General features: G+C 41.5%; 1 protein-coding gene across 1 annotated transcript; it reads left to right on the forward strand.

Annotated features, from left to right (window-relative positions):
• Nucleotides 1-769: 769 nt before the first annotated feature.
• LOC147632932 (protein NDL1-like) lies at nt 770-4,896 on the forward strand. The gene is made up of 11 exons (XM_086805925.1): nt 770-1,492; nt 1,613-1,712; nt 1,812-1,909; nt 1,996-2,084; nt 2,185-2,245; nt 2,368-2,454; nt 2,566-2,643; nt 3,396-3,449; nt 3,558-3,613; nt 3,701-3,836; nt 4,035-4,896. Exons 1-11 carry the CDS (start codon nt 1,430-1,432, stop codon nt 4,296-4,298), a joined length of 1,086 nt encoding a protein of 361 aa, XP_086662051.1. The 5' UTR covers nt 770-1,429; the 3' UTR covers nt 4,299-4,896.
• Nucleotides 4,897-12,548: the final 7,652 nt, after the last annotated feature.

Consider the following 12,548-nt stretch of genomic DNA (forward strand, 5'->3'; position numbering starts at 1 on the left):
CTTGGTACAAATAAGAATCTCTCATTACAAAAAAAAGGTTGAGGAATCATGACTTGCCAGTTTCACACCGTCCAGAGGCCGCACCGATTTTTCCCTGCCGTGTGGTTCTACAGTCTACTATTTGTTCGATCACTTCGATGATAAAAATTCAAGGAATCAAGATCCAAACAGTCCATGTATTAAAGCTCGGCACACCTAGGGAAGGTGGACGGGGTCCGGGAGCGGCGGTCGGGCGGGTAATGGTGACAGCTGCCCGAGCATCTGCCATGTGGCAGGCGCGCTCATAGTTGGCGGACTCTCACTTTCCCGATTTCCACAAAAAAGCAACGGCCGCGGAATGCGGGGAGCTGCGTGGCAATAGGCCAACCGAGCACGTGGCGGTGACATGAAAGTCTGTGAGCTGTGTGTCGCTAGGGCTAGCAGGAAAGTGGGGCCATCGATGGGGCACGGCCGGGCCCGGGGGCCGGGCTCTCAGGGCCCAGGCTGCAGGCCGCCTGCCTGTCTGGGCCCTGGATTTGCTGACGGACAGCTGGCGCGAACCATGCTTTTTGGACGCTACGTGGCATGATGCCGCACATTGAGGCACAGGCCATAGGGCGGTATCCGATGCCGTATACGGTATGACGGGTTGTACCAGCCGCCACAGTCCACCTCCTTTACCCGGTCACAGGCGGTACTCTGTTTTACAACGTGTACAGTTGTCTAACACGTCACGCGCTTTTGACGCGGTGGTGGCGTTTTGTAAACACGCATTTCTAGTTTTTCACCTGCTGAACTGGCCTACAGCTGAGCGTGTGACGCCAACTGGCAATGTCGGTGGCGGTCACGACCGGTGACATGGCTCTCATTTTGCTACGATTTTGTGCTCACAAAAATTCACTACGCTCACTTTTGCCTTGTAGTGTTGGAGGCTTCCCCCCTGACACGCCCATTGAATGATCCCTCGTCTTCATCCTCTTGCCTTCTACTCCACTCTCCGAGTGCTCATTCTCTTGTGCATACTGCTGTGATCAAAATCCCTGTGCACACCATAGCCAGAGAGTTCAGTCATTCTTAATTGCATAATTCGAGCACCCTCCTATTTTCCGCATTGTTGTCTTGCAAATTACTCATTCTTCATTATCACGACAAATACCACAAGCATCTTATTCCCGCAGTCATCTACCTAGTCGACCATCATATTTCTCTCATTATAGCAGGATTGCAAAGGTTAGCCGCTCTTCAAGCTCCATGATCGTTCTCTCCGTAAGTGGGGGCCTTGATGATCTTTACGCCTCATGAAGACTTTCTGCATCAGTTTTCTCGGTGCCGGTGTTGAGGTGACTATGCTGCTTGTAGCGTCTCCTGCTACCCCCGAGTGGCGGCATTGAATGTATGATCTGCTTTCCTTGTTGATTTGGTTGGAGCGTTCGCTTCGACAACGAGCACGATGTGTGATTCTCCCTGCGCCTCCATTTCTCTTGATGTAGAGACCATACCATGGGGTGGACAGGTAAACTTTACAATCCTCGTTACACACAACCCCGCTCAATTGAATAAGTCATAGCTTTCCAGGGACTTGATTTTGGCCTGTCCTGACCAGTACTTACAAGTGCGTTCCAATTTTCCGCAGGAACATGTGGTGAAGACGAGCTACGGTTCCATTTCCGTGTTTGTATGTGGCGATCAATCTAAACCAGCGCTGATTACTTATCCTGACGTAGCCTTGAATTGTGAGTAATTTATTGGTGAAGCTTCGCATTGCATTGTGGAGGTTGTAAACGTGTATTTGCCAGGTTTCTTACGCTTTCTATATGATGGTTTTTCGGCAGACATGTCCTGCTTCCAAGGGCTTCTCTTCTGCCCTGAAGCAGCTTCTCTCCTCTTCCACAACTTTTGCATTTATCACATTGATGCCCCTGGCCACGAGGTATGTCCACTAATATAGCACTACAACCTGAAGTCGCTCCTATTTGGTCGGCGGACGAAGTAGTCTGATTGTTGGCATACATGCAGTTGGGTGCCGCTGCCATACCGTCGGATGAACCTGCCCTAACCACTGAGGATTTAGCTGATCAAGTGAGCGAAGTTCTTGGCTATTTTGGGTGAGTTATGATCCGTGTGTGTGTCTTCAGTTACCGGCTACCTAGCGTGTTTAGAGTCGATCATTCCTGGCTAATCGTTGCCCGGCTATGTCTTGGTCAGGTTGCAAGAAGTGATGTGTATGGGCGTGATGGCAGGGGCATACATTCTCACTCTCTTTGCAGTATGTATATAAGTGCTTCAACAGATCGCCGCTAACTATTTTGCAAGGGACGCCGTTTTTTCAAATGATTACATTCTTTGCGGAGCACTAAAATTGCATATTGCATCTTTTGTGTGTCGCAGCTAAGACACAGGGATCGAGTTCTTGGCTTGATTTTGGTTTCACCTCTCTGCCGAGCTCCCAGTTGGTCAGAGTGGTTTTACAACAGGGTAAGGGGGCTTGAATTTCCCTTTTGATTAGCACTGAACTTTCCATTGCGCAAGACTTTTGCAAAGGATTGTAAAAGCCGAAATGCTCATACTGCTGGTTTCTCGTTGCAGTTGATGGCGAACGTTCTTTACTTCTACGGCATGTGCAATCTCGTCAAGGACACTTTACTCCAAAGATACTTCAGCCAGGTAATTTCGTTACACGACATGCTGTTTGTCCGCCTGTGGTGATTTAAAGGCGTTTACGGATCGAGAATACTGAATTGATTATGAAGATCCATTATTGTAAGATAGGAACGTGAAGTGAAGGTTAGGTGTGCCAGGAATCTTAGAATTCAATCAACCAAGTGAACCGAGGTGTGGCATGGCATTTTAAGAGAGGACGGTGAGGGCTGCTTTCTTAGGAGGTTTCGTCTGATTCCAAACTTCGGGTGTTACGGCATATTGCCATGCCTCAACAAACCCAATTAATTGTTACCTTGCGTGATTCTAAAGCTCCTTTACTGTGTCGAATCTTGTGTTGGGGCATCGCACTTGGCAAAGGTAGAAGAAGAGTATTCGTTTTGATATGCAAGGGAAACCAGCGCCTTCGACAGGGACGAGCGGGTTCCTCAGGAATCGAACTCCCCTCTCCACCACGGACTTGGACTTCTCAGTCCTTCAGACCTTTGGGGATGTGGAAGACGCGTGGCCTTGCTTTTTGCAGGGCAAGCTTCTTTCAAGCCTGTCTGCCCGTGCGAAAAAGTGGTATATGCCAATACCTGCTGTAGTTTGGGTCTTCTTTTCGAAGATTGACAGGGAAGAGACACAATTGGGGTCCATATAGTGTAGTGTGTGGTCGTCGTGTTGATGGGGGTGATGTCAGTTTTTAAGGCTCATTTCGAACATTAGCTTGTTGTTGCCATAAACCCCCCTCATAAGGTTTCCATTTTTTTGTGCAGGATCTACGGACGAGGGCGGGTTACGAGTCGGATATCGTGCAGGCTTGCAGAAGGGTGAGAGAGAGAGAAGATTGGTTGTGTCTTGTCACGCTTCCTTCACTAGAGTCACTCGCATCTGGCCCTCTCTGTCTCAATCTGGATTTTTTTTTTTTCTGGTGACAGTTGTTGGATGAAAGGCAAAGTGCAAATGTCATGCGGTTTTTGCAAGCCATTGACCAGTAAGCAAGCCTAATAAGGCTTTCACTTTTCTTAGTCTTTTACAGGTGTAGTGTTAGAAACGTTTAAGAAAACCTTCGTTAAAACAGGAGAGCGGATCTTACGGACGGTTTGAAAAAGTTGAATTGCCGCACTTTGATTTTCGCGGGGGAGCATTCGCCTTTCTACAGGGAGGCCGTGCACGTGAGCAAGGGGCTGGACCGGCGTTTTACTGCCCTCGTCGAGGTGAGCGCTTATTTCCCTCACAATTTGCCCTTCCCTTTTTTTTAAAAAAAAAATGGTATAAAGAATCCAATGCTCGAGTACTTAATTTTTCAAAATTCTACTAACCAGGCCTGGCTCTAGAAACAATTTTTTTTTTAAAAAAACGTCCCGTTTGCAAAAAATAATAACCATTCATTATATGTGGCATTTTGGGTGCAGGTGCAAGCATGTGGGTCACTTGTCACAGAAGAGCAACCTCACTCTATGTTGGTTCCCATAGAGTATTTCCTCATGAGCTATGGTTTCTACCGCCGCATTCCTCACCACTACCTCAATTATTCCTACAACAACAGCTCTTCTCCCACCAGCCCTCTTAGCCCCCCTTGCATTTCACCTGAGCTCCTCTCATCAGAGAGCTTGGGCTTGAAATTGAAACCAATCAAAACACGAGTGGTAGCAGATGTTCAAACGGAGGAGGTTTGATATCTGGAAGGCCTTTTTACTCCTAGATGCAAATGGGGCAATGCTGTATGGATGGCTGAGACATTATCTCGCATCATTATGTGAGATAATGATGCGAGATAATGTAAACTCTCCTATGGTTTGTAAACTTTTGAAGTGCTGAGGAGATGGTTGACGAGTGGGGTTGCGTGGGCGGTGAAGATTTCTACTTGACGTGAGACGGACGGCCCTCAGTTGAAAGTGTGAAAAGGGTCCCAAGTATGAAGGTTTTTATTGCTATATGAGTCTATCCTCTTTTGTCAAGACCATGGCCACTTGTTTTAGAGAGCTGTCTGTAAAGGTTTCCCATGTGCATGCATTCACCGAAGTGCCAGATAGGAACCAAAGAGGATTGTAGAAAACTAGGATCAAAAGCTGTACAGTTCCACCATTCTTTTACTACAAAACCACCATGGAAAAGAAGAGGAGCGTGTCCCAAAAAAAAAAAACAAACATTAGTTATTCATTTTTTTTTGTATGATTGTTGGCTCTCCATGGTTTACCACATGGAAGTATGATTCCTAGAGCTTGTAGCAGTTTTGGAGAAGTGAGAGAATATATATGTATATTTTTTTTAAAATGGCTTGAGCACGTCTGGTTTAATTAAACCTTTCTTTTCTGTTAAATCGTTGAGATTGGAGCTCAGGGTGACTTTATAAAACCTGGGATTTACGTTATAGGTGAACGTTAATTATTAAAGAAAACCTTGATTAGAACAGGGGGGGCGGATCTACCCTCTTAAAGGGGGCGAAAAGTTTTTTTCTTTGGAAGCTCATCAATAGGAGGAGGGGGCGCCTGGGGTTCATGCGTGGGGCGGGGGTCTTGCACACTCTTAACGGGGGAGCTTTGAATAGGTTTCTTGTTAGTCAGTTGACTATCCTCTAAGGAGAATGGAAAGGAGCTCACTAAATTTATTTTGTTTAACTTGTGGATTGTGTATGCCAAGGAGGCTAGAAAACTGATTATGTCAACGAGGTTACATAGTGCTGTGGATTAGTCAATTGATTATTTTAAGGAGGATGGTACATGGGGTTAATCATGCTAATTGTGATTTTGATGAAACAATCAATTTTCTTAAAAAGGTTATATATGCTAACTAGTTCATTTAAAAAGTTTATGTATGCTAACTAGTTCATTCAATGAGGTATGCACTTACGTTAGGAAGACGCTTTTTCTTTAATTAGACAACGAACTAAAATGACAAAAAAGAGAGAAAAGTGAGCTCTCAAAAAAGTATTCCTTGTAGCTTCAAAAAAATGATAGTTTATCTATAAGTACATAATAAATTATAAAATATTTTTTTAATTTTAACATGTTATGAGAATATGGAAATACATAATATAACATTGTATATCTAGAAATTTACATAAATTTTAATAAAGCATTGTATATCTAGGAATCTACATAAATATTGATAGAAATATATACATATGCGTGTATGTGCACGCACACTCGTGCACAAACAGTTAGTGGGGAGAGAGTAATGTTCAACGAGAGCTCTTTCCTCACAATAGAATGTCCACTTATTAGCTGTCCAGTGGGTCCAAGGGCATTTTAGCCCTAATTCCACTCAAAAATACAATATAAATGTTTTAGTTGTCTTTTTTGAATAATAGATGGCTACTTTGTAACTTATATTGTTTGTAAGCGAATCCGGATGTATATCGCTGCCTACTATGTGCTTCATTGTCCAAGGAGGAGAGTTACTAGAGTATGGAGTTTGAATCTTTGTTTTGGGCACTATAGTGTGGACACAATCTAAATGTAGACACACCAAATTTGTATATAAGTCAATTTCTTCTCATAATACAACACTCTCTCTAGTTAGTGTATTGAGCTCTTGCTTATCTTTAGCTTATACATGCTTATTCTAAACCCTCTTATTATTTGCTTCTACACATGCTTGCTTGCTTATGTGAGGGAATGAGAATTAGAGGAATAGAGAGAGTATGAGAAGAGCTCTTCACCACCCCTCTTCGTTCGAATTTGGTGCGGGGTGAGTGGCTCAACAACCCATAGGGACTCCCCAAGCCTAAAAATCTTGGAGGGAGAAGTAGCAAGCCTAGCTCTTAGGTGAAACTACAAGTTGGCATTGGACAACACCCAACGACATACAAGCATAATGGTAAGTGGCTTCTAACCGTTTGCAAATAGGCTTTCCATTTTGGCACCGCTGCTGGGGAAAAGTGCCATGCTTTGATATTGGTCTCCTTGTTTCTCCTTGGTGATTCTTTTGTTTAAGAAGAAGGAATTAGCTTTCTGATTCTTGTTACCTATAGCCACACGCCATGGAGGTTAAGAGAAAAAGAGGCTAAGAAGTTGAATTCAATCATAAAGACTGTGTTTTTGTTTGTTTAAATTGATCCATTGGCTTTTGCTTTGCATTTAGAGGCATTAGTAAGTGCATGTATAATGGAAGAACAAAGAAATATGGTTGCATTTGTATAGAAATTAGCTCATGGTTATGCGTGAAAGAGTAGAAGAAAAAGAGAAGGATTTGCATTGAATTGTGTTAATTGATTGTCTATGACATCCAAGGTGGACATTTGCCTCAAAGAGTAGAAAGAAAAGAGAAGGATTCAAAAGGTGGACAACATCCAAGGGAAGGGAGAGGGGCTTGTCATAAGCCTTAAAGAGGGATGTTGACCTTGAGCACATGCAATGGGTGAACCTCAACTAAGGAAAAAAAAACTCCCCAAACATCACATCAGTTGAATTGAATCTCAATTTTCTAGCGCTATGAGTTTTGTTTGAAGAGTCACCTTTCCTTAAAGTGTTGAAGAGCTAGAGAGCTCTTTGAAATCTCTAATTCATCTTAAAGGGCCACATTCTGTTGATCCTTGTTTGAAGAATCTTTCCATCATTCTTGTAGAAGGTCACAAGATGTCGAAGCAATGTGAGTGAGTAGTTTGATTCAATTCTTACGTTTTGGTGTGTGCTATAGCAGCAAGGTTTTGGATGGAGTTCTGTTACAAGGGTGATTGGCTTTGGGTAAATAATGACAAAGCAAAACTAAAAGCAGTCATATTATCAACCATAGGAGCGATCATGGGTAAGGTCATGGATGCTCCAGCAAGGTTCTGGATGGAGTTGTGTTGTAAGGGTGACTAGCTTTGGGTGAAGAATGATGAAGTAGAAGTAAAAGCAGCCATATTATTGACCATAGAGTTGATCATGGATAAGGTCTTGGATGCTCCAACATATGCTACAAATGGTGGAATTGATGAAGATGGTGCTCTAGCAGCATAAACATTCGCAGAGAACACCTCGTGGTGGGGACGATGTCGTCCACAAATAGGTTTATGCAATAGGATGTGGATGTTGTGGGAGGTTGACATGAACCCAATGAATTAATTGTAAAAATATTAAATACCAAGCATAAATAGAATAAACAACTGCTCAAAAATACAAGATCGGGGCCAATTTTTCCCAAAAAAGAGTGAGCCCATCTTGGTGTACTTTAATATATTTCTTGAGAACTTTTGGGGATCAAAATAGTGTCCTTTTACAAATATGTCGACTTCTTCAAGAATAGCTTGCTTTATTGAGCGTGCAAGCTAATCTACTTCAAAAATAGATGTGAATCTAAAACCATATAAAGGTGTATATATCTTGTAAAATCAAATATGCATAAGGGAGCTTTCACATGTCCCAAATAATATATACATCATCAATAAATATGGATGACGCACAAATAATATATACATCATCAATAAATATATACATCATCTCAATAAATATGGATGATGCACAAAATGAATTAATGGCGCTTGTTGTCTCACAAATCCAAATAATATTTGTCGACACTCAAAATCAATGATCTCAAAATATTTCTGACCAATCCATTATCCAATCCAATGATCTGCACTTATTGACCACTCCATTATCTAATCCAATGATCTGCACTTACATCAACTACGCCAATCAATAAATAAATCAATTGATTAAAAATATAAACAACCATGTGAAACTCATAACATCAAGACGATGTAACCAATACTCCCATGCATGCACGGATTTACCCGTATATGCATAAAGTAAGCTATGATCCACCCAGATTTAGAAAGGTGTCCCAATCTAAACCCATCTAGGAGAATTCATAAAAATGAGCAACGTGGGAATATATATTCCATGAATTAACTTCTCATAATAGTGGATGGAGTGGCAGCTATCCATGATGGTGGAGTGGCAGCTATCCATGTCCATGATGGTCGGGCTGATTGTTTTGGGAATCCTTGCTTATGAAGGTTGATGTGATCAACTCTGAGGGTGATGATGCACGTGTGTGGGCATTGTATCTAGAAGTAGTGGCCGATGTAGAGGCTATGGATGGTGGTCAAAAAACTTTTGGTGATCGGCTTCACGTGTCAAGTACAGTTATACAACCTTTGTGATCATGGAAGAAAGGAGTTGGTTGTTGATGTAGAGGCTTATATGGTGTTAATTCCTTTCCCATTGCATGGTATAAAATTCGCGTAAGCATGTAGATACAAATTACCTTTCTTGTGTTCCTATAGCAACACTCCTAAAGCTTTGTGAGCGAACCCACTTCTCTACTCCTCCTTCAATCAATTTACAAAGCATGCTTAAGGCAATACGAGTCATTCGATCTGGGTACTTTTGGGCTGTGACTAGTGTGAGAGCATGAGCAGGGAGCTCTAAGAAATTAGATGTGATGGCTAATAGTTCAAGACCTCTATTATCTCTCTTGGAATAATCACAATCATCCTTTAGTTTCTCCTTGAGATTCTTATAGACTAAGAATTTAGAGGTTATTAATGGAAAATGTAGTGGTTCTCTAGTCAAGGAGTCTATGAGTGTTCCTCCTTTGTTATGTTGCTCCTAAGAGAGTGATGCCTTCTGGTATATGTGAATCTACTCGAGCACGAGTGAAACATCTGGTGGACCAAGGTGGTAGTTTATGAAATTCTTGTAATCCTAATCGATCCAAATATTGAGCTACAAATGGGTTGCTAAGGAGTGAATAACATTTGGGGCTGTGGAATTGAATTGTGTAAATTGTGCCATCCATCACCATCTGTGGGTTTTTGCCCTTGATCTTGATGAAGAAGTTTGTATCCAAAAGGAGAGAGTTCCATGAAAGTTTCTTCAAATCCAAGGGGTCTCTTTGTTGTGTGCAAGGTGCATTTGAAGTGGTGTTACAATGGGTAGGGCCATCCTGCTAATGATACTTGCGATTCGACGTGAGGTAGATTAAGATTAGGTTTTTATGTAAGATATAATGAATGAAAAAGATGTACCCAAGAATGAACTTTGTAAAACAATCACTCCCTCACTCCTCTTTTTTTCACATTTTTTCCTCCATCTTCAATTTGCTTTCTTCAACTCCTTTTTCTTTTTCTTTATTTTTTAAAACAATAAAAGAAAAATATCTCCCCTAAGTATAGTTGTATATTTGAGTTCCTAATATATACTTTGTACATTAGAATATAGTTTCATATGTGCTAGTTCCAGGTATCACTGAGTAAACCAAGATGAAATACGAAATAAAAGTAGGTTTTCGTCCTTTTGCATTGATGTTTTTGGTAGTGCCCCATCATTGACCAAATGATATTGATGTGTCATTTGTACATCTTATTCATATTTGCATGCTAGTGTGTCCTCTATTTTGTTGGGTTTTTGGAGTGTAAATTCTTTTGTATGCCTGACACTACCATTTGAGTTTGTACCTCACTTGTCATAAGTAGTGCCAAGGGAGAGATAGGTAGTTCTTTCATAGTGATTCCATAAACATGGAAACATGCTCTACTTCTAGCTTTAAAAGTTATTCTTATGTTGAGTCCTTGTCTTTCTGTTGGGTTGTTGGAATTTTTCACTTAGCTTTTACTCTTGGGAAAGTTGTTCCTTTGGTTACTTCTAGGACAAATTGGGGTTGGCAAGTGCTTTGGCACCCAAATTTGATCTTTCCCTTGATATTATCCTTGTGCTTTGAGCAAGATCTTTGCTATCTAGATTTCTCGCAGGGTCCTTCTTGAATAAAGATGCATCTAGGTTGTTCTAGACCATTGGCATCTAGGTTGTTCTAGACCATTGGTGGATCCTTTTCTTGAGAGAACCCTTTGTAATTTGCTACAGACAATGCAATGTACATAAAATAGAGAAAAGGAATATCGAAGGCCCACTAGAGCATCAGTAACAAATCTTTGAGATATTCAGAGTAGGATACAACACAATCCATACCATAGGTTGGTAGAATAGAGCACAAGATGGAGATCGATGCCTGTGCGCTTGGTGCTTTGATTCTTCTTCCTTGAGTGCCATTTGTGCTTCATTGTATATACTTTCATGTGTGGGTGCCAGGCATGTGGTCACCTCATGCGTGTGTGTGCTTTTAGCATGCTTAGGAGAGTGATTGATGCATCTATGATTTGCTTATGATGCTTATGACCATGTGTGTACCCATGTATACTTTCTCAAGGATCTAACCCTTCCCTAAATAGCTTCCCATGGTGCTTCATTTTAGCCATGCGCAAAAGGTCTTAGCTATCGATCTCTTTCGAGTATCAATGCCATTGTCTAATTGTCTTACACGGTGGCAGTACAATGATTTAAGTGATGCTTATGAGGACTGAAGAAGAATTTAATGCAAAATATTATGTTTTTAATGATGTTTAATGAAGATGTTGAGTGATGTCATAACAAAAGAGGTGGATTTACTCCTTAATATATGTGAGGACCCTCTCATAAATGTGCAAGTGTGAAGCCTTCAGTTCACGCTTACAAGGTTTTGTTTTGTTTTGTTTTTTTTCTAACCTTGTTCATTTTGCTGATAGTCATGGCGCTTTTGCAAAAGCAACGGCCTTGTGCTGTTGGTCGAGAGTTGCCTTTCTTGTGTGCTCAAGCTGGGGAACGAGGGTGTTCTATGTGTTTGCTTCTGCTATGTATCTCATGCCAACTACGTCTAGCTTCAGTTGTTGCAAACCATTGGAGTAGCTTGTTTCCACTTGGGGGTTTCCCTTGCAACGTTGTTGGGCTGTTTTGGTGGTTATGTGCGTAGGGAAGTTTTCATGGTTATGTGCACAGGGAAGTGCTACTCGTAGTCGTCTTGCTAGGTGCTTCTGTCTACTGCTACTAGCTTTGATCTGCCACCTTTGTGATTTCTCTTCTCTCTCTCTCTCTCTCTAGAGATTTAATAGCATCGACTTTTGTGCTTGTGATTTCTATCTCCTCTCTCTAGAGGCTACATCTATGTGTGTGTTTCCCATTTTTCTTGCTAAAGACGCCTGGCCTTCTAGTTTCTCTTTCTAGAAGTGCTCTCTGTCTCTCTATGTGCCAGTGCACTTCTCTCTACCCTTTCTCTCTCTAGAAGTTCTATGTCTCTCTTCAACACAACTACCCTTGAGGCTTAGAATGTTTCCTCCTCTAGCCATTCTCTTCGTGAGTTTCTTGCTACCACATATTGGTGCTTATAGTAGAGCTCCTACTTTCTTGGAGAAGAAGGCTACATGACAATGAATAAGAATAAGGAACCCTAATTAATCCCTAATCACTAATGAATCTTTAATCAAATTTACTAATCACTTGCTAATAATCTAGCCCAACCAAGCTTTGATACCAAGGTGAAAAAATATAGCACCTTTAGCTATGGGGCTATGGAAGCTATAACCTAAAGAGTTAATGCAAATCCCTAAGGTGTATGATGCCTAAGTGCACTCATAATGATGAAAAAATGGACGAATTAAGCTTTAGACTCAACTTCAGTTAAGTTACAAGATTGAGACTTGTACTCATAGAAAGTTTTGAGAGCTTGCTTCATGTCTCATTGCTTGAAAATGACCCCTTTTATATGAGTACATGGGTTACCTTGGGCTCACTTTATGAGAAACTTCCAGCTTGCTCTTGTGGCTTCTTACTCAGTTTGATACATGCTTGGGCTTACTCATTCTCACTCCCTACCTTTCTTGTACTCAGTGGCACTACATTTCTTATCAACTTGCACGCATTGACTCACAATTATATTCTTCAATCGCTAACCAATTTTTCTCTCCATCTATCTCATTTTATTATCCTCTAAATATCTAATTCATGCTTTTACACCCCATTGCTCACAACCTCGTGGGATGGTGTGTGCTACCAGCCTTCATAAAACTTTTCATGTGAAGAAGGCTTTCTAGAAATGACAAGAATTGAAGGGCTAGATTTCCCCACTAATTTTGCCATTATCTCCACCAACACACTTATTGAGCCACTGATGGCAAAAAGTACACTAGT

The sequence above is a fragment of the Cibotium barometz genome, chromosome 12 (assembly GCF_041138505.1).
Source record: "Cibotium barometz isolate CiBa-2024 chromosome 12, ASM4113850v1, whole genome shotgun sequence".
NCBI lineage: Eukaryota > Viridiplantae > Streptophyta > Polypodiopsida > Cyatheales > Cibotiaceae > Cibotium > Cibotium barometz.